The sequence below is a fragment of the Mercenaria mercenaria genome, chromosome 1, assembly GCF_021730395.1.
Source record: "Mercenaria mercenaria strain notata chromosome 1, MADL_Memer_1, whole genome shotgun sequence".
Taxonomy (NCBI): Eukaryota; Metazoa; Mollusca; class Bivalvia; order Venerida; family Veneridae; genus Mercenaria; species Mercenaria mercenaria.
Window position 1 is genome coordinate 66317849 of NC_069361.1, and position 22890 is coordinate 66340738.

The window sequence follows — 22890 nt, forward strand, 5'->3', positions numbered from 1 at the left end:
TTCGCGTATATCTGTACTATATATTTCGGGTACGTTAAAGAACCAGACTCTATGCGAAAAGAGGTAGGCTAAGTTAGCCGGACAGTCTGTCTCTCTCTGTCTCTCTCTCTCCCCCTCCCCCTCTCTCTCTCTCTCTCCCCACACACACTTTTCGTTCGTTTTGCCCTCCTTATTTGGTTGTTTTGCTTTGTTTATGCATTTGTTATTGCGTGCGTCCGTGGGTGCGTCCGTTGCATGGGTATGTGTGTGTTTATAATTATGTTTATGTGTGAGAGTTTGTTAGTCTTTTACGTGTCCATACTCGCACCAATGTGGTTTGAGTTTTTGGAGCGTGGCTTTCCCTTTCAGGTAGTTATCCTTTGAATTTCCCATCCCCGACAATACCACCCCTTTCAACCCATCCCGTTTTTTGTATTTTCCATACAACTGAAATGTTCTTGTTGGATGTTTAGAAGCAACCCGTCTGCTATATTTTCCACTACAGATTTTATTGGTGGCAGACCTATTCTGCATACCACAACCAATATAAATGTTATGCTTCTCCTATCTGTTGTTTTGTAAAAACAATTCTGTTTCAATGTCGGTTTGCCTCGACATTGCTGGAAGAAGTTGTTTACAAACAATCCTAATGATACTAACCGATTATTTTCTATACAACTCCTATTTAATTTTCATTTTATTGACGGTGTGTCGACATGAAAGTAATCACTTTATCTGCTATCCAGACGGATCCAGTTTTAATAAACATTCATTGTGAATATATATCGATATGATGATCCCCGTAAACAGTTTGAATAGGTTAAATATGTAGACCAGTCTGTTATACAGTCACTACATTGATAAAATCTTTGCTCGAAATAGACCAGCGAGTATGGAAACTGATCTCCAAACTCTACTGAAAATATATATCTTATACTGAAATATTTAAACTACTGTAATTTAAATATATACAGAAAATAGTGTACATAGATGTACACTTTTTATTTTGGTTTATGAAAATCTTCAAAGCAAAAACTCGAACAACACATGAAGAACGTTTTTGCCCCCCTTTTTTTTAGTTTTGACAACTTCGTGCACTCTCAATTATCTGTTTAGAATATTTTGTTTAGAAATCTTATCTTGTTTCTTTTATCTGTTCAAGAGAAATACAAAAAAGTAAAATTAACAAAAGTTCTACAGAAAGAAAAATTATTTCATGTCAAAAGTAATAGATCAGATATGAACAACAGACAGTGCTGTGCTCTGAAAATAATTTTTTGTCTTGAAACAAATAATAAAGTGTGTAAGATAGCATTTAAATGATCTCATCTGTTTATATTTCGAAAAATCTATAGCACTGGCAATTGGGTGTTTTCCCAGGAATGATCACTCTAACACTATTTTAACTATAACTTAAATGTTAGGTGAAGAAGCATTTATTTCAGACTTTTAGACCATCGTTGTAGGAAAAATGTATGTTTTAATAGCCATTAAAGCATCAGATCGGCTACTGGGATTGTTTCAGTTAACGCCAATCTTTCTTCAAATGTAGTAGCTCATTTTCGGAATCATAGCGATCATGTTCGGGGAAAATTTACATGTTTGAGACTTATCCTTGTAAATATTTGATATTTTATGTTGTTCAGAATTGATCAAATACAATTTTTCTAAGAATAAAGTTTATGTTTCGTTTGACGAAGGAAATACTACAATATCCTTCCTGTTAGGTATGGAGGGGGATTATCGTCACAATAATTAATCACAAGTGATCTCCCTGCCTACTGTAAAACAAATTTTCCGAAGGGTCAGGTCTCCGAACCACACTTGGAATAACGCCCGGACCAAAGTCCTAGATAAAGGAAGAGTAGTAGACAGTAATGACTATCGTAACTTTCCGTTGGTTTCCGTTTTCACCGCGTGTGTTTTGGGCATTTCCGTGTTGTCATCGATTACATATACGTTTAAGAATGCCAACATATCAGTCGAGTATGAATTATACTCTGATGAAGTCCAATGGACGAAACATATTAGTTTTGAAGTAAAAAGTATATTTCTGGAGTTAGTTCTTCGCTTTATCTATTTCTAACATATCAGTCGAGAATACGAAATCGCATTGTAATTCCAGAATGCCATTACGGGTACTTAAACCAGTATAACCTCTGCGTGAGAAAATGTCCGGCTGCACTTATATATTTTGAATATTGTACCAAGTTCCATTTATATCAATAATCTGTTACCTAGAGAACTATCAACAACGGACTGATATGTTTGACAATTCACCTATATTACTTTCCGTGACTGTCAAAGAAAATGCAAACAAAATAGAATTGAAATTTTAAGAGCCAGATATAATTTGATTCTTATACCATATAAGGATCTGAAGCAGCGGTATGTAATAATTCAGTATTTCATGCTAGCTGTACACGACATAAAATTTCATTATTAAAACTTCCGAATGGTTTAAATATGAATTTTACGTATATCGATCATATTTATTTTAGGACATCCTTTGGAACGAATTGTTGTCTCATGCGCTCACATACGCGTCATAAAATCCCAATCTCCCTGGTATGTATTATTCACTAGCTTGTATCTGTTAAGCCGAGAGTAAAGTGTGCATTCATTGAGATACCTTTAAATCAAATGGATTGATTTAGTTTTTGTCTTAACAAATTAATATTCCATTATCAAACAAGCTCGATATCAATAAAGTATTGCCGAAAACGACCACTATGCTTAGAGAGCGAATTTATTCAAGTTATTCTCCGTGGCGACCAGTATGAAACGTGATCTTGTAGGGAGATAATTATGGATTTCATCAATGCTTCTTGTGGACTGTTAATAAAGATCTAGTATGGAATACATTATATAGCATATAGCCACTTATTGCAAAATAGACACATTTCTCTCAGACATGAAAAAAAATATAAATTTCTTATGATATAAATGCATATGTTTTATGGAATGTAGTGATCGGTGAAAACCTTATCAGCAGATTCAATACTGTCCCGGTTTTTGTTTGTTTGTTTTTTGTTTTTTTTTTAACTTTAATAAAGCGTAATATCGACATATTTTAAGCAGAACCGCTGATCATTAACATAGATGTCTGAACTCTCAATGAATAATGCAGTTTTTGCATAATGTATATTAATATATATCACAGGGCTTAACATGTCTGTCTTTGACTGTATTGCTTATAACATAACTCAAAGATGCGCCAGCTTGAAATGCTTGAATCCATGTATAGCATAGTGATTTTAATTTGAGAACAGTTAAATTAGTTGGTACTCGTAACGAACTAATAAACTAGCAATTACTATGGAATCATGAAAGAAACGTTAAATTATCTTGAAGTACATTTTAGTGCTGAACACGTAACGCTAGAGTGAGATAAGTAAAAGTACTTAACGATAATATTAAAGCGTCTCAGATACATATATTATACTTGACTAGTAAAGCGGATTATTTTGTTGTTTTGTTGAGTTCAGTGATATTTTTTCTGGTCCTTTAGGATCATGGAGTCCGTTCAATATCTATGTAATTAAATTCCGCTTAAGTCGGTGCTAAGGGGCGTGAGATATGTTGCACATTCCATTCCCGCTCATGAATAGACTCAATCAAACGGAGTCAGTTATTATTTTGTCTTGCTTACCTACTATGCTTCCAAAGGATTTTAACGAGTTTATCAACTATCATAACAGCAATCTTTAACTGCCGTGTGGTGGCCGTAAAATGTCTCCCCGTACTTCGATTCAGTGTTGTTATTTTTTCTGGTCCACTAAGATCATGGAGTTCCTTCAATATTAGATATGGCCGAAAAGAAATACAAGCCTAAAACAGGCAACAGATTTTAACAGGCAACCCAGTATCATTATCTGAGATGATATTCATTAAGATCTATCAACATCTTAATCAATGCTAACACTTTTATTCGAAAAGCGTACCCGTGCTAAAATACGCAAAGTGCAATTTAATGTAAAAGGTCTCATTGGAAAGGGCAAAAGTACGGGAGTTTCATGAGTATAACTCTTTTATAATCATGGCCGTAAATTGAAAACTTTAATCTTGTTGTAAATGATGGAACACAGTAACGTACCCGTTAAATACGATGAGAAAGGGTGGCAGTAAAGAGGATAGAAGCTGGTCCTCGGTGATAGATTTAAAAAAGTGCCAAACATTTCAAAATATCATCACTTCCGTTTCACATCAAGCGAACCCGGTGTAGTGTACATGAAGGTAGATGCAGACGACACCGAGGAGAAAATCCGATTTGTCGTTTGCAAGACGAACTATCTACGAAAGGACACCTATGATCATCCGTCAGTTATTAGGCCAGCAGGACTCGGCAGAGAACGGCAGACGTACCTATACCGCTACGTCACGCCGCTAGTGAGACGTCCGTTTCAGGACGTTCTTTGTTCGCCCCCTGCGTCCGGCGATAGACAATCACATGTGTAGTTTAACGTGTAGACACTACAGATTAATCCTGAAATGCCACTTCAAGAAAACAGGCAATATATTATTACTTATTGATTCACATGAATTTAAGTGACTAATCAATGAAATAATTTCGTTACATAATATTTAGTTTACTTCTGCGCAAGCCCAACATTGAATTTACTAGTAGAGTATATTCCATATCAGGTAAAGTGCACACTGCAGTATGCGTAACTAATATTATCATACATGTGTACATCGATGCTGCTAAGATTAGTAAATTGAAGCGTCTTTAGCGTCATCTTTGTTTTTGTACGTTGACGTTATTAACGCCGACGTTTTTAACGTTACTCCACGTTTCTATAGTTGAGTGGGTTACGATTTCTATTTTTACTATCATCCTTCCATAAGCCAGCCAAATGGCTTCTCCACATGAAAATGCTACACTCCTACCTTTCCAATGCAAAGTTTTGAACCCTCATTGGTGGACGCCTCTTTACTCCCTTAGTAGAAAACTAGAAAAACGTGAGGTAAATGTAAGTACTTAAGGCTAGTAGTAAAGCAGATTTCTTTGGGGACAATTCTTCATTTCTCTATACATGTTCCAATTTTATGTTCACTATCCTAACTTAGAAAGTACGCTTTCCATATATCATACCGTGTCAATAATATGTCAAAGTAGCTTGTCTTTCTTTGGACACTTTTACATAAAAGAACTGCGACGGTCAATAAAACCTTTTCTTTTATAGAACCCAATTTCTTTTAGTGACGAATATAGCCAGTTTCCTTCTAGAAATGGACATTAGGTTTACAAATGTTGTTAATGGCTTTGGAAGTAAGCCAAGTTCCATTTATTTTTGTTAAGACGGTATTCAAGTGTACCATTATGATCAACAGTTTTTTATGAACGTTCCGCTATAGACCCATTAACGTTTAATTCAATAGACTTCTAAAAATGCTTTTATTCTAAATACGAATTCAGGAAGTGACCTTTCTCTCAGTAACTCTACTCCAGTTGTTGTTGTTGTTGTTACTGCCGTTGATTCTGAAGGAATCGGTTTTAGAATACTGTTATTGAAAACATCGTTCAAACACCGGAGGTCTTTATTCTTTTAACAAAAACAGTTCTTGGAAATGTAATACAAGTCATATATTGCTTCCTTTAGTGTCAAATGTCAAGTTTTAGTTAAAACTATAAAACTGATGTTTCCTTATTATTTTATAAAACAGTGTGAAACATAAGTTACTATTTAGCTGCTTTCAAACTGGCAAGAACTATCTATTTGCTTGGAAATGCAATACAAGTCTACTCTGGCTTTCTTTAAAGCCTAATGTCAGGATTACTTAAAACTACAGTACTGATGTTAGCTTAAAGTTTTATAAAACAGTGCGTAAAACTAACATAATTTACTAATTAACTGCTTTTATACTGGCAAAATCTACCTTGTTGGCCTATTCAAAATCGCATAACTTATAACTATTTTACTACTTAATGTTAATCATGCTTATATATACTGTTCAATATAACAGAAAGGCATCACTTTGCTTTATAAACGTCGTCTTTATGGCTCTGTGGCTGTGTTTGTGGTGCTCTGTGCTTCCGAGAAATCTACCCTTACCTTTTATCTTTAGGTTTGGTTTACAGTCAGGATTCAAAGAAAACCTTAGATGTACCTACTTACTGTTTAAATTATGTAAAATAGTGTTGCCAGCCGGTTAATTCATGTACATTATTTTTCAAGGGTCTGATACATGTAAGCGATCAAAGGTAAAGGAAATGATGAATTACAAAAAACAATTACATCTTACACCCTGCATCATGCTGGTACCTATATGCAACTGGGTCGACTGAGGCAATCGTGATTAAAGCCTTACCCAAGGGCACACCGAAATGGGAATGGACAGGATCGGTACCCAGGGCATTCAGATTCATAGGAAAGCGTCTTAGCCCTCTAGAAAGTGAAAGTATATTGTGTTATGATACCAAAACTTATATAGATGACAAAATGAGAAATACGTTTTATAATAAAAAACATATAAATTAGATGTGTGCGTTTCTCATAGTTACCTGTACACAAGAATTCTGCTAACCACGAGCATTTGATGATCTTCTGAATAATCTGCAATATAAGACAGTCTAATGGAAGTGATTAGCTGGATTGTTTATTTTATGACAGACCGATCGCTGTCTGATATGTCACTATCTTTTAATAGTTAATCTTGCATTTCGCCGAAAATCATAATGTGAATTTTATATTTGCAAGATATAATCCTTGCAAGGTAATTACCGATTATTCTTGCAATTTTATTAGCAATTTCTGCGTATTATGTGTTACATGTCAATAAACCAATCGAACGTAACGTCGGATTCCATTGCAAATTCACATAAATTAATGGAAAAATACACGTTTTAGCTATTTATGACTATCCCTTATACATATAGTATAGAGAATAGTATAGAGAATATACCAGACTCATTACGGCAAATCGCCTAATAGTTCACATGAACATGCACATGCACAGCAAGTCCACCAACCCAATAGGATTAGCTTCGAAGCTGTTTTATATACGAGCCCGAATTGTACTACACATTCGTACTGGTTCAACATTTGCATATATTTACTCAAATCTCTGTTTTCATGTCTAACAAATCAGTAGTGATATTTCAGTCTTTTTAATTGGTACCAGAGAAGCTATATGTTCTCTCTCTGAAAACGAACACGCACAGGCCACAGCAAGTCCGCTAACCCATGTTCGATGTTGCTTTATATACGAGCCCGAAGTGAATTTTCACTGAACTGGTTTAAATGATATTTCTACAGCTGTGTTAATTTTTCACAATCCGCAAAATTGTTTATACGTCTGGCCGTAGCTGTCTTATCAGGACCACGAGCCAGAACATCTGTTTGTAGAAGGATTTAAATTCACATAAAATGTTATGTAATATTTAATAGAATTCAGACTTGTCGTGATGTTTATATAAAGGCAGTAGACAGTAATGACTATCGGTACTTTTCTTTCGTTTCCGTTTTACCGCGTGTAGTTTCGGCATTTTCCGGTTGTCTAAGAAAGCCGAAATATTAGACGAGAATACGAAATGACATATGTCCACTACCTAAAACCAGTCTCACCTCTGCGTATCAAATTCGACCATAAAAATGTTCTGTTGCACTTATATTTGGAATGCTATATCAAGTTTCATTTATATCATAGGGAACCATCAACAACGGACTGATTAGTTTGACAATCACCTATATTACTTTCCGTGACTTGTGATGAAAATGCAAACAAAATAGAATTGAAATTTTAATCGCCAGATATAATTTGACTCTTGTACCATATACGGATCTGAAAAACCGGCATGTACTAACTCTATTTCATGCTAGCAGTATACGGCACAAAATTTCATTATTACAACAGTAAACCTTCCGAACAATTTATTATATATTTTACGTATATCGAACATCATGATTTTATGACATGTTTTGAAACGCATTGATATCTTTATGTGATTGTGTTTCAATAATAATGCGCACACGTGCGCGTCATAAAATCCCAATCTGCCTGGTGAGTACTTATCCACCAGCCCGTATGTGTTTAGCTGCGATTAAAGTAAGTATTAAATGAGATACCATCCTGATAAATTGAATGATGACAGTAGATTTTATATTATTCTCTGAGCACAAGTTTTTGCCTCTCAATATTAATATTCCTTCATCATACATGCACCATATCAACGACCGAAAACGATAACTATGCTTAGAGAGCGAATCTTATTCACGGCGACCAATATGAAAGGGAGATTGCATCAATGCTTCTTATAGACTGTAAATAAAGAACTAGTATGGAATATATTATACAAGATAATGCTACTTATTGTAAAATGGACACATGTCTCAGACATGAAGAAATCATACGATTTCATACAATATAAATGCTTATGTATGTTCCATGCATCAATAATGCAAAAATGAAGTCATCGGTGAAAACCTTATCAGCAGATTTAATACTGTCTCGGAATTTAAGTTCAACCACTTCTTTTTATAATGCGTAACATTGACATGTTTAAACCGAACGGCTGATCACTAGCAGAGATGTTTCAACACTCCGTGATTAATGCAGAATTTGCATAATGTATATTAATGTATATTATTGGATCTAACATGACTGTCTTTAGAAAACACCAGACATGATAAATGCCAGAAGGAAGACTTGCAAATGCTAAAGGTACATTTTTAATGTAGCATAGCGATTCGAAGTCAGCGGCCACGGACGCCTCCTCCCTCACCTAGACGAAAACTACACGTACATTTTATGGAGGCAATTACTCATTTCTCTATTTATTCTTCTAATTACTTACTACTAAATAATTTTGCAGCTTCAAGTTTATCTGTTGCTATATAATATAAATCATAGAAGACCATTAGAGTCGAGTCGTCCATTAACGAGTTAACTGTAACTAAAATAAAGTACGCTTCCCCTATATCATACCATATCAATATCATATCAAAGTGTCTTGTCTTTATTTGGACACTGTTACACAAACGAACTGTGACGGTCAATAAAACGGTTTCTTTTATAGGACCCATTTTCTTATAGTGACGAATATAGCCAGTTTACGTATGCTGTTAATGCCAAGTTCTATTTACTTTTGTTAGGATGGCATTTTTAGTGGACCAGTATGATAAACGGTTTGTGTTTTTATTAAAGTTCCTTTATAGATCGATTAACCTTTCCTTTGATTTCTATTTTTAGTGCTTAGTTCTAAATAAAAATTCAGGAAATGACCTATTCACCGATTAATTCTACTGCTGCTGTTGTCGTTGTTGCTGTATTATTAAGGAAACGGTTTTATTCTATTGCTTTTGAAAATAAAATCATTAAAACACCGGATTTCTTTATATAGAAAAAAAGGTTCTGGAAATGTAATACAAGTCTAGTCTGTCTTGCTTCCTTTTTGACCAGACATCAAGTTTTACATAAAACTACAGTACAGATGTCAGCTTAAATTTTCCAAACATAACACAAGTTAATAATAAGCTGCTTTCAATGTGACTTAGTTATTAGCCAATGTCTATCTTGCAGGCCAATATCAAATCGCATAACACTGATGACTATTTCATAAACTGACTAAAGGAAAATAAAACTAAGATTTATCTTACTGCTTCTGAATTATGTACATGTAACATAATTATTACTGCCAGCTGGTTAGTGTATTTACAAATCAAGCATATGCAGGCAAAGACGAAAAAACATCATTCGACTAAAAGGCACACCCTTCTACTTTTTATACTTCATTTCCACTAGTGCAAAGTTAATTCAGCAACTATGACTCCCATAACAGTACAATTCGTTTGAAAAATATATGCTTGTGTTTTTAACTGAACTGTATTATACAAATAAAAGAAGCATTTGTGTCTACTAGAAGTTTAACATTAATTTTCAAGGGATGCACATTTAATGCATGTAAACGGTTAAAGGTAAAGGTAAAATATTATTTACTGTCGCCTTAAATTTTGAGTGAGCCTACATAAAAAACTGTTAAAACCCATTATACCTTTCACACAGTAATACTCTGGTACCCATTACCAATGGATCAACTGAAGCAGTCGTGATTAAATGTAAAGGACATAATATCACAATCTGAATCATCAGGATTCTTACACAGGGACATCTTTGCTTTCCACTATGTGATATTGTGTTATAATAACGAAATTTATGATGATGACAAAATGGAAAACGTGTTTGATAATCTAAATATTTTAAGCATATTAATCACATATGTGCGTTGCTAATTGGATAACAGTGCATTTGTAGTTACCTGTAAACAAATATTTTCTTAGCGGCCACAAGCATTTGCTGATCTTCTATATAATCTTCCATATCAGACAGTCTAATGGAAGTTATTAGCTGGATTGTTTATTTTATGACAGACCGATCACTGTCTGATATGTCGTTATCTTTTAATTGTTTATCTGGCAATTCTCCGGAAATCATAATGTGAATTTATATTTGCATCATATCATCATAGAAAGCTAATTACCAATTATTCTTACAATTTTATAACCAACATCTGCATATCATGTGTATATATATCAATAAACCAATCAACGGCTCGTTGGATTATATACATAGAAAACTCTCTTATATATTATACATTAGTAATTGCGAAGAAACTCAATCTCTCTTTATATAAATCTCACTTGATAAAGCACACTAGATTAAAAGCAAAGCGAGTGCACATACACATAACTTGATTAAACGGGATCCGAGACTTAACTCTAAAGTTATATATTATTACATATTTTCAAATCCCTTGGCTTAAAAATGCATGGGCTTTTTATAAAATGAAATAAAGCAATGCCTCAATCGGGAATCGTTACAGTCCATCAGCTTGCCTTTGTATCAATTTAAAGGTAGATTTTGGAATAAAAAACAATACTGCATGCATATATTTGTACTGACGTGCAAGACGTTGCGGTTCGGACTAGTTATGTGGACGTTTATTACGCACAAGGAAAAAGCGGATTCTTCCAAAAAATACGAAGTCCGACGTTCTGTGCACGTGCCGAAAGACCACATTTTTTAATTTGATAAATTATATTATTCTGTATATTTCGCATGTTACCGTAGAGGGATCGATCCCGATTTTCGCGACAAAAAATGGTAGGATCGATTCCATATTAACATTGTAACCAAATCAGTATTTAACTTACTCCGGACAATACTGTTTAATACACTTTTATTATAAATCTTTATACAAAGACGCATCTGACGGCCTGATTGGAACACTGCAGTTATCATGGATACAACAATAAGTACATTGATATTCTAAAGTAACGATGTTGTTCTGCTCGAAATTTCTACATTTGTCATTGTCAGAGCTCCCTAAAAACCAGTCCCGGTAACATGTTTGGAAATCAGCACATCTGAAAATAGAAATAGCAAAGCTGAAAATAAAACTGCACGAGGATTTACTATTTTGTATCAAAGAGATGTACTCTTCACCATTAGGGCCCTTTAATTCGCACGGGTGTGTGTGGTGATGGGGGGAGGGGGGGGGGGGCGGGGAAGGAGAGGGTCACTAATGTCTGTTTTTCTGGGTAAACAGTAGAATTTTTTTGTACATAATCTGCTTCCAAATAATAAGTCTGTTAGATGCGCAGACTGTCTACCATACCTTCTAATTAAGTGAAATGTCCCGTCTGTATCACAATTATTAATACGAAAGGAGTTCAAACAATATCCGAAAATATGCTCATACATCTTTGTTCTGGTCCTATTTTGATAAAATCTGGAAAGTACGCTAAATAAAACCATATTGAACGTGTATGATATTAAAGAACAAATTTAAGGACATGAACACTGTACCTTAATCGGTCTAACGATATAATGGCGCTGTCATATGGAATGAAATTATTCAGTACAACTGGTGTTTACAACTGGTTTAATATTTATTGCCATTAAATACATTTTTGAAAATTCCTACGAAAAAATATAAACTGATCATATAATGTACATCTTGTAGTGATGAAACAGGACACAAAAAGTGGCTGAAAGTTATTACACTGACGTTGGAATGACAATGTCATAATGTTGTTTCATTCAGGGTATTGTCCCTTAAACAAAATGTTATCGCATATCTCTGTTCGCACTTTTTTCAGGCGATGAACTCAATACACCTGCCAAACATTTCAATGGCATCAACAATCATTATAAATGAAACGAAAAGTGATTATAAGGATCATGCTTCTGAACAATGTAGTCAGAAACACAAATACGTACCCCCTGGTAACCTTTCTAGTTCCATCTTTATGATTTTCAAGTTTGTTTACACAGTAATTATTCGGAGGAAGGCATTGCTTGATCTCGTACAGTTTTTCACAGAGGAAGTCCGGTCCCGAGCACACTGCGCACATAACTGTTAGCGGAATAAATAATATAGTTTAAAAATACATAACTGATATAAAAGCTTCATATTTCATGTTAAGCATCTTGGCACCCTCTCTCACGTGAAATGTCTTTTTTTCTTGCATACCATACGGGGATGCAGATGATAAAACAAAACAGGAAATCTTACGTTGTTTTCGTCTCTGTAACGTCATGACCTACTTTCTGTTTACGGACGTAAAGTTCCCGCGCTTTGTTAATACGCAACTATAACAAAAGGTGCTATAAGAAAAAAAAATTGAATTGATTTTTACTCTTCTTTGTTGAAAATTGTATGCAAGAAAAAGATTCTATCACTGACCGTAGGTGCAGATGGGAATATCCGGCTCTCGGGTAACTGTTTACGCGGTCACTCGGCTGGAGCCTCGTAACCGCCAAAACAGTTACCCTCGAGACCGGAAATTCCCATCTGCACCTACAACCAGTGAAAGAATCTTATAATAGAGCATTTCAAATACACATACAAAAGTCGTTTTTCTTGAAAGATGCCGTTCAATACATTCCACAGCTGAGTAAACTTATTTTTCAAATATATTTTCATGGACAGTTATAATTGTGCCTTAAACATTCTTATCTGGGCAGAGCCGGTAAAAAGAAGAGGAATTATATCTACCTTGAAATAACAGTCATTTTGTCAGTTTCTCATTCAGTTTGGAAATCTTACTGTTAATGGTATGGTAAAAAAATAATATCACCACATTTCACCACTGTGACAACCAGGAGACACTGGCACCAGAACAGAAAGAAATTTCAACAGTACATGTTATACTCTATCTCTTAGTATTCTGTAAGAACCATGGTCATGAACGGGAAAGTGCACTAACCCGTTTCAATCGTACATTTCTCACCTAAAACGCGCAGTTCGGTGAATGGGTACCAATCATATTGAACAAGCGGTAATTTATCTTCCATCATGCACCAATCAAATTATCTCAAAGATTGATATTGCAGAGATACTCCACATATTTTATGCTTTCGTCAACATTACAGAAAATAACTTGCATGAACTTCCCTAATAAACATCCGGTCTAGAAGTCACACTTGTTAAGCGATATGTAAATAAACAAAACCAGAATGCAAAATATATACAGTTTTACAATAAAATTCGAATTGATGAATGAAATTCATTTTAAAAATGATTTTGAATTTGAAGTCATGCATAAGTATACATTTGTTCTGTTTATTTATTTCATATTGCACATAAATGCTGAATATACACATCTTAGCATACACGTGTAGTTTTGAAAATTCCACATATCTGAGCTGATACCAGTGCGAAAAAATCATTAAAAAATCCAATTTTGATAGATTCAAGTGTTGAGCGGATGTATGGCATATACTTAGCACTTCATTATGTGACATTTTCAGCCAGCCGATTCTGTTGCTTCTGTAATAAGAATGAGTAAAACGCCGGTTTCAGGACACTTAATTTTGAGGCAGAAATGGCCCTTAATGCACACCTTGCGCGACCTTATTATCCGCAAATGACTGACCTAAAACACATGTATATTTATAGCATTTGCCCATACGACAATAATGGTGGGAAGAAAAGTGTCTCTTAACGTTTACTTTTCCGCAAATCTGAGCTGAATCTGGATGAATGGATGGATGGATGGATAACCGTTTCCATTTCGTCTGACTTCCGTTACCTCAGGTAAGATTTTAGATCCGGTCGTCTACACGGAGCTAGGAAAATCGATTCAAGAAATATTTATTTAAATCAATAATTACTCGTACGCGGGAATCCTTAGTTCTATAAACATCATAAATAACCAGTTGAATATATATGTCTGTAAAGTACATCTAATTATTTTATTTAAAAAACGTACCCGGGCCAAATGCGTAACTGGCCCCTGCCACTTAAACGACGACTGACATACGTTTTCACATCAACCAATCAAAATAGTTTTGTAATCTAGACTTGAACTTCACCAGGGAAGTTCAACCAAGTTTTTGTTCTGCAACGTTGAAAAATCTATAAACTATGCGTTGTTTCTCAAAGAAACATTGAAGAAACGTGACCGGTACACAACAGAAGATAAGTTAGGCCACACCAAATTGATTACCTGTTCGTCGGATTTCCCGCACCAATTTGACGGGAAATGAAAAAAAAAATTTGATTTTTTTTTGACCGCCGGCACCTGGCGTATTTTTTGCACTGGGTCGAAATCAGTAGGAACGAAAAAAAGGTGGAAATTCTGAAGTTTAAAAGCACCTAGCTTGTAATTTAGGCCAGCATTTTTTAATTTTCTAGTTTATGGGAGCACAGACCCTATTTTTTGACAAAAGTCATTTTCAGTACTTTTATTTTCGTTTTACCCGCCGACCGTCCATATCTACTACTGTCAATACAAGTTTAACTGTATGGTAGTGGTTTTGTTTCATCAAAGTGAGCAGACGCATGAAAATGGCAGCCTGCAAGAATGAAATTGTGTAAAATTGAATTAGAAAAAAAATATACAAGTTAACAGACAATAATCTTTGGAATAAGTTGGTAGTGATAACAAGTATTGTAAACGGATTGGAGCTGAGTAGAAATTACAGCAGCTAAAGCTGAACATTGGGAATAATCACGTAAAACTACGTTCACTAACAACGCTGCACAGATGTTGAAAAATCTGGCGTATCACATGTACGAGATTTGTTGTCTGTATATCATAATTGGACAACGATCAAATTCATGTGGGACTGCCAGAAAAATACTACAATTAATAAAAGGAAAGACACCAAAGAAATGGCGAAATGGAAAACCAAAAGTGAGTATCGGCTTGTAAAAACATTTTTTTCTTTGAAGTATTGAGTGTCTTTTCCTTTGAAGTATCAGAGAAGAAAAAAATAAGTAATATCACAATTGTTAGTAACTATGTTTAAAACAAACTGCATTTTCAATGTAAAATGATTGATGTCCCCTGCAAATGCAAACACGTGATAAAAAATTCAAACTATTCCAAATAATTTGACGGTCACATCAATGATTGTTTTATATTTCTGTCGGGCAACCTAACCGAGTGGAGATGTTCCGCATATGAAAAGCTAATCTCAATATTCCGAGGATCAAGTGAAATTAGTTTGAATAAAGTTCTAACCAGGTACCCTAACTCAAAAGATAATTTTCAAACATGAAACTCCTGGCAATATTCTCATGTCCACTTAAGTATACTAATAAAGAAGACCCATTGAAAGTATGTATAGGACAAAGATTCAGCCACTAATTGCCACATGTGCCTTTTACACAGAGGAACACAATAAAATATCCAGTAATAAATGTATTTTCGGACTCCTAACTTACTACGTCCAAGTCCCATTTCAGTGAAGAGTCTTTTCTCCGAAACTGTTGTTAGAACATCAGCCAATAAGGTCATTTTGTACACATTTTTGCTGTTTTACAGAACCAATAATAAGATTGTTTCGGCTTGTCATACAATATAGATGGAAATGTACTTTATCTGGTGTTAAACATGACACGAGCGATAATTACTTTTTTTTTATTTCATCGCTCTTCGCTCGCACCAATAAATGATGATTTGAAAAAAAAAAAAATAATAATAATTTTTTTTTTCGCTTGCTCGCCCCAAATATTTTTGAAAAAAATCCGAAGAACAAGACATCAATTTGGTGTGACCTTACCACTTGTTCAATGTTAACCGAACTGGCTTTAGGCTGAAATGGGTTCGTATATTTTCCCGTCCATGACCATGGTTCTTATAGTATACCTACGGGAAGGGTATAACATATAAAGTTACGTTTTCTTTCTTTTCTGGTACCAGTGCCGGGAGACATCTATAAGACAGGCATAGAGTACTGACACTATGTAATTCGTTACAAAGAAGACTGATGTTTGTTTATACGAAACTTCTGTGGAAAGAGAATAAATTTTACAGTGTAATATGTATACATGTATGACAGCAGGGTACACTTCGAATTTTGGTCCCCGTCAATATTTGTAATAACTAGAACTTCGTGATTTTGGATGTCTGTAACTTAAGGTGAGAGATAATGATTGTTAATTCCTAATAAAAAATTTAAACAGTCGATACATGTAAAATTCTGATGTCAGTTGTAAAACAAACTGCTACTAGCTTTTTATGAATCGATGAGCCACCTTGGCGCGGGAAATTCAAATCACGGAATGGTTCCGTGCATGTCGATCGATACTCAGGAATATTTTTGCTGTTTTGTAGAAAAAAAAAAACGAGATGGACGTGCCCCCATTCCGTTTATATCCTGTAGTTCAGTAGAGACTATTAAATTGAGAAATGCAATAAAATTGGACATTGTTCCTGCAGCGGGATCATTGCTGAGGCTGTTCAAAAAGTGCAAAATTGATGATTTTGGCATGCTATTTTTAATGGATGGTGTAATGTTTTCGTTTTGATAGCTCTGTATTCTTGTATGAGAGTCATGATCTTGCCATTAATTAAAAGCATTAAACATGTACGCAATTTATAAAATGGCCACCCTGATTGTGACTCGCTACATGTTAGCCTGACCATGCCCAAAATTTTCGAATGTAAGTTTACCCTGCTACCTTATACACCTGAAAACAGTTATCTCTGAAGCGATTCCCTCTAAGTTAGGAAATACATTTTATCCGTTACGAAAGGCATTCGTGAAATATATATTTTGAAAACTCACATGAAAACAATGGGAGATAACAATAGTTGGTGGTTTAATAACAAATGCAAAGTAACCACCAGCTTCGCTGTTTACATACCAGATCATAACTGAACAAATTGTATGATTCGCTATCAACTTACCTGCTTTCGGTGGAATTGTATATGGAGGTTTTGCAGTAGTAGTTATTATAGATACTTGCGTTGTTTGCACCGAGTGTTGTGTCACAGGGGGTGGTCTGTACGTTAAAACTGTATTATATGCTGTACCATTTTCTGTAGTATATAATAATTTGTTGTACAGAGTGGTAACGGCGGTGTCAACTTTGTAAATGCAGGTGAAATACGTGTTTGATTCTTACAAGGAGGCTGTTATAAAAGGACTGGTTTGTCCTGTCAAACCAATAAAATAATGTATGAAGTTAAGACAAAGTAGGACGAAAGTATCTTGACAAAAGCTAGATATAAAAGTAACATGTCCAACTACTTAAATGCAGAATATGTGTCGACATGGGGTTTTGAAGAAAATCTATGAGAATAATGAACTTTACTTTAGTGTCAAAATATTTTTCACTTCGTTGAGAACGGATTATCGTTTTGGATATATATTTTCTCAAGTTCTTACAATAAAAGCAATAAATATATTACCAATAACGTACAACTCGTTCGGAAGGGCTACCTCTATCATAAATTGTATATACATTATACTTATTCTTAATTCAACAGTTAATCAGAACTTGATTTATGTTGGCATACGATTCTGGATCTTGTTAACTTTTAATCTTAATTCTATCTTAAAATTTCAGTTTCGGACGAGTGTTGTAACAAGTGTTAAACAAGAGATTTTTGGCACTTATGCGCTGTTAACACGCCTTTTCTTACGTGGCAAAGCGTTTTTAACGTAATACAGCCCCAAAACGGACAGTTGAAATGGAAATGACGATATAAATATAATAGAACCGCTAAAGCACTTGCAGTTTATTTAAAAAACAACCATGAAATTACGAGCGGTATGATATTTAATTATGAGATAGCTCTACATACATAACTTAATTGCATGTTTAATAAAGTAAAATGCATTTGATGATGATACTCTATATTGAAATAAGCATCTAAAAATTGATTAGTTTGGTGACGGACATTGCACAAAATATGACACGTAAGCTGTATCTAAAGACAAAAGCAAGATACGATATAAAGCATATAAAGCACTTACCATACACAGAACCATAAAACCGACCAACGTTTACTCAAGCAGCGGTAGCAAAGCATCTTTAGAAAATAAGTGTGCTCCTCTATGTTCTATAATTCTATAATGATCAATCTTTGAAAAGATCCCCTGGAAGCAAAGCAACAACAATAGTAGACTTGATTTGACTGAGTCTGTTCAAGACAGGTAATGAAAGGTAAACACTTTTCATGTCCGTTGGCAACGGCTTTAAAATAAGCGGAGCTGTTGTTTAAAAACATCGAATGTCATCCATTAACATTGACTGGACTCAATGATCTCAGTGGACCAGAAAATATAACTCGGGTCCAAGGCCGCTTCACGGTACTTAGACTGCTGTTGATACAGTTGATAAAATCTGCGAGAAGCATGGAACCCAACCAAAGAACAAAAATAGCAAATTCGATTTGATTTTGTTTGAGCATAGGCGGCAAAAACAAAAGCTTTTTCTGCGACAAAGCGTACATATCAGACAAACTGCTTTACTATCTAATTAATCGCCGGCACAATTGTATCAGCTTCATACATGCTATATTTGACATTTTGAATTTTGTTTAAGGACACAATAAAACATCAGTTAAAAGCAAGGAAATGTACACGGAAGCAGGGGCTCAAGAAGCTGAAGTATAAACCATGTTCACTTCTAAATATTTAGAAGACCATATATCGAAACTTGGCATACAATTGGCAGAACATGAAAATAAACCATTACAAATAAAATCGATTCCATTTATATAACTTTCTCTTATATATTATATCGTAAAAATTAAATAAACATAAAGTTTGTATTCAGCATCTATTAAACGCTATTTTGTTCCTCTTGGGCAGGGGTCTCTGAAATTGCAAATTATTTACTTTGTGATAAAAGTGATACTTCTTCATTAATCAAAAAGGTCATGATGGCTCTATATCGCTCTCCAGTGTTTAGTTGCTTGCCTGAACAAATTGTTTTGCCAAAGCTTCAAAAACAGAACTCCAGGTGAGTAGGTAATGGTAAAGATTATTCAAGGTAACTACTGAAATATGTTACAAAAAAGATACAGGTGGTCCTAATCTCTTTGCTGTTGCTTCAAAACGAAGAAACTAGGTCAGTAGGTCAAGATAAAGAATAAACAAGATGAGTATTGAAATCTGTATCAAAAGTTTCAAAAACGGAAAAGTAATTCAGTAGGTCATGATTAAGATTATTCAATATGAGAATCGAAAACTGTACCACACGTTACTCTTTTTGTCCACCTGTTTTTGCCATTGCTTCAAAAAAAAATCTAAGTAAAACAATGGTCAACCCGGACTGGGCCAATACTGACCCCCAGGGTTACGATTTCAACAATCTTGGCAGAGAATTACTAGAGTATGCCACATACCTAAGCTCTGAGTCTCATGGTCTTTTTTTCCCTAAAAAAAACTGTAAAAACTGTCTATTTGATCCCAGAGTCATTATTTGAACAAACTTGATTATTGACCACTAGGCAATATTAAATACCAAATATCTCCGGCCTTGACCTTTTTGTTCTGGACAAGAAAACTCTTAAATAGTTTTACTATATCAGTCAATGTTAAACAAGGGACCCACCGGACGGACAGACTGACGGACGGGCGCATGTCGGTAAGCGAACACAATAGCTCACCCCGAGCACTTTGCATGTCTGCATTTTATCGGTAATACCCCATCTTTAAAGTGTATATTAAATGAGCAGTGATCAATGTAAAGCTTAAGGGTATTACATATTGACATATAGGTATTATAATAAATATCTATTTCTTATCATAAATTTGTACATGCAACTTTTCAAACGAACTATGATTTTTAATTTAATTTTTTTGACTTAATTTATTTTGAAGTGTTGTAATGACTAATGAGGAAATAGTATTTGTATGTTCGGAAATACTCGGATGATTAATTCTCTTTTCGAATTTTCCAATTTACGGTCACATTACTTTTGCAAATTTTTATCTAAATAGATAGTCAATAGAACTCGTATATTAAGCTGTGAATCAGATGGAGAGAAAATCATATTGTATCCGTCCATCTATATGCTTTTAGACAGAAATCAGAAAGAACATGAGTGGGTGAGTTGGGTTTAAGGGCAAATCGAAACAAAATGGTCATATATCGCACGGTAGAAATGAAAATGTTGCTAGCTTGGTTTGATTGAATGTTAGCGGAAACGCATGCTACCGTCAACGACCTCTAGCACCGGGATGAGTAGAACTTAAACTTGGCATGGTAAAATTGCTTTGCAACAATTACAATTCAGTCAACTGTTACATCAAATGATAGCGCGAACAAAGATTTGGGGTAGAAACATACGAGAGGTACTGATGAAACCTTATAAAAGATTTGAGAAGACCACTCTTCCAGATTTATGACTGCAGTGAAAAGAACTGTACCTTTTGGTAACGTCACTGGCTTCAGTGTGCTGGCTGACGTATTTTGTACTGGTGTTGAACTATTAGTTAATGACGTTTGAGATGATGATGGGACGTTTTTTGTTAAAGTGACTGACGTTTGCACAGACACGGTTGATGTTACAGGTGATGTAGTGATTTCTGTTGCATCTGTCATTCCTTGTCTTGTTTCAAAAGATGATGTCATTGTTCTTAGGCTAGAAGTTTGTCGGGTCGACTGGTCATACAAATGCAAGGTTGTGCTTGCATTGTTAAATGTTATGGACGTAAGCGACTCTGTTGAGGTACCCGTGGCGTGAGATGAAGAAATATTAGACTTTGCTGTTGATATTTTCGAAATTTTCGTACTGTCAGTAGGGTGTGGATAAGACATTGTGATATTCGACTTATGTGTCGAAGTCATCGGTATAGTTGTGTCCACTCTGGAAGTTGATGACGCTTTTGTCGTTTTGTCTGGAACGCTAGATGAAGTTGTTACGATGGACGACGGTACTGATTTTGTTATGTACGTAAGCGATTCGGTTGGGGCACTCATAGCGTGAGATGAAGAAATATTAGGATTTGCTGTTGATGTTTTCGAAATGTTCGTACTGTCAGTAGAGTGTGGATAAAACGTTGTAATATTTGACTTATATGTCGAAGTCATTGGTTTGGTTGTGTCTACTCCGGAAGTTGATGACACTTCTGTCGTTTTATCTGGAACGCTTACTGAAGTTGTTACGATGGACGACGGTCCTGATTTTGAAATAATTGTAGATTTTGGAGTTCCTGTTGTATTTGTATTCAAAGTACTGGATGTCAAAACGGTACTTAGAGTACTTATTGCGTTGTCTGTCGAATGCTCCGTTGGAGTCACCATAGTTACAATAGAATTGTATGTAGAAGTTAACTGAGATGAAGAAATATTAGACTTTGCTGTTGATGTTTTCGAAATGTTCGTACTGTCAGTAGAGTGTGGATAAGACGTTGTGATATTCGACTTATGTGTCGAAGTCATTGGTTTAGTTGTGTCCACTCTGGAAGTTGATGACACTTTTGTCGTTTTATCTGGAACGCTTACTGAAGTTGTTACGATGGACGACGGTACTGATTTTGTTATGGATGTAAGCGAATTTGTTGTGGTATCCATAGCGTGAGATAAAGAAATATTAGACTTTGCTGTTGATGTTTTCGAAATGTTCGTACTGTCAGTAGAGTGTGGATAAGACGTTGCAATATTTGACATATGTGTCGAAGTCATTGGTTTGGTTGTGTCTACCCCGGAAATTGATGACACTTTTGTCGTTTTATCTGGAACGCTTACTGAAGTTGTTACGATGGACGATGGTACTGATTTTGTTATGGACGTAGGCGAATCTGTTGAGGTACCCACAGCATGAGATGAAGAAATATCAGACTTTGCTGTTGATGTTTTCGAAATGTTCGCACTGTCAGTAGGGTGTGGATAAGACGTTGTGATATTCGACATATGTGTCGAAGTCATCGGTATAATTGTGTCCATTCTGGAAGTTGATGACGACACTTTTGTCGTTTTATCTGGAACGCTTACTGAAGTTGTTACGATAGACGATGGTACTGATTTTGTTATGGACGTAGGCGAATCTGTTGAGGTACCCACAGCGTGAGATGAAGAAATATCAGACTTTGCTGTTGATGTTTTCGAAATGTTCGCACTGTCAGTAGAATGTGGATAAAACGTTGTAATATTCGACTTATGTGTCGAAGTCATTGGTTTGGTTGTGTCTACTCCGGAAGTTGATGACACTTTTGTCGTTTTATCTGGAACGCTTACTGAAGTCGTTACGATGGATGACGGTCCTGATTTTGAAATAGTTGTAGATTTTGGAGTTCCTGTTGTATTTGTATTCGAAGTACTGGATATCAACACAGTACTTAGAGTACTTATTGCGTTGTCTGTCGAACGTTTCGTTGGAGTCACCATAGTTACAATAGACTTCTCTGTAGAAGTTAACACAGGCCTTAATATGTGTGTCGTGGCTGAGGCTGTTGCAAGTGATGTAGTAGTGGTACTTGCGTGCTGGTTGCAGATATTGTTACAGAAGTCTTCTTGGCAACACATACAGCAAGGTCCATCGCTATTAGCTAAACTTAGTTGCGCAAGCGTTTGACATTGCTGAAACAATAACAGTATATTTTTAGAGCCATTCAAGGTTATATACATTGATAGATAATCAATCTAAATATGTTTATCAATTCAATAGAGTTTCACTGGCTTTTCGTACTCGATGGACAGACTTCAACGCAGTTAGTGAT

General features: G+C 35.2%; 1 protein-coding gene across 2 annotated transcripts; it reads right to left on the bottom strand.

The window, feature by feature from the left end:
- Positions 1–11141: 11141 nt before the first annotated feature.
- On the bottom strand, positions 11142–22744 carry LOC123535389 (uncharacterized). Of its 2 annotated transcripts, XM_053549810.1 has the most exons (4): positions 20599–22744; positions 17124–17255; positions 12202–12337; positions 11142–11345 (listed from the first exon to the last, which is right to left on the bottom strand). In XM_053549810.1, the coding sequence occupies exons 1-4, from the start codon at positions 22694–22696 to the stop codon at positions 11162–11164; spliced, it is 2550 nt and encodes an 849-aa protein (XP_053405785.1). In that variant the 5' UTR covers positions 22697–22744; the 3' UTR covers positions 11142–11161. The 2 variants fall into 2 exon arrangements, 1 of the variants encoding a protein (XP_053405785.1); XR_008372040.1 differs by lacking the exons at positions 11142–11345; positions 12202–12337 and adding an exon at positions 18196–18318 and having other exon boundaries at positions 17133–17255.
- Between the last annotated feature and the right edge of the window lie 146 nt (positions 22745–22890).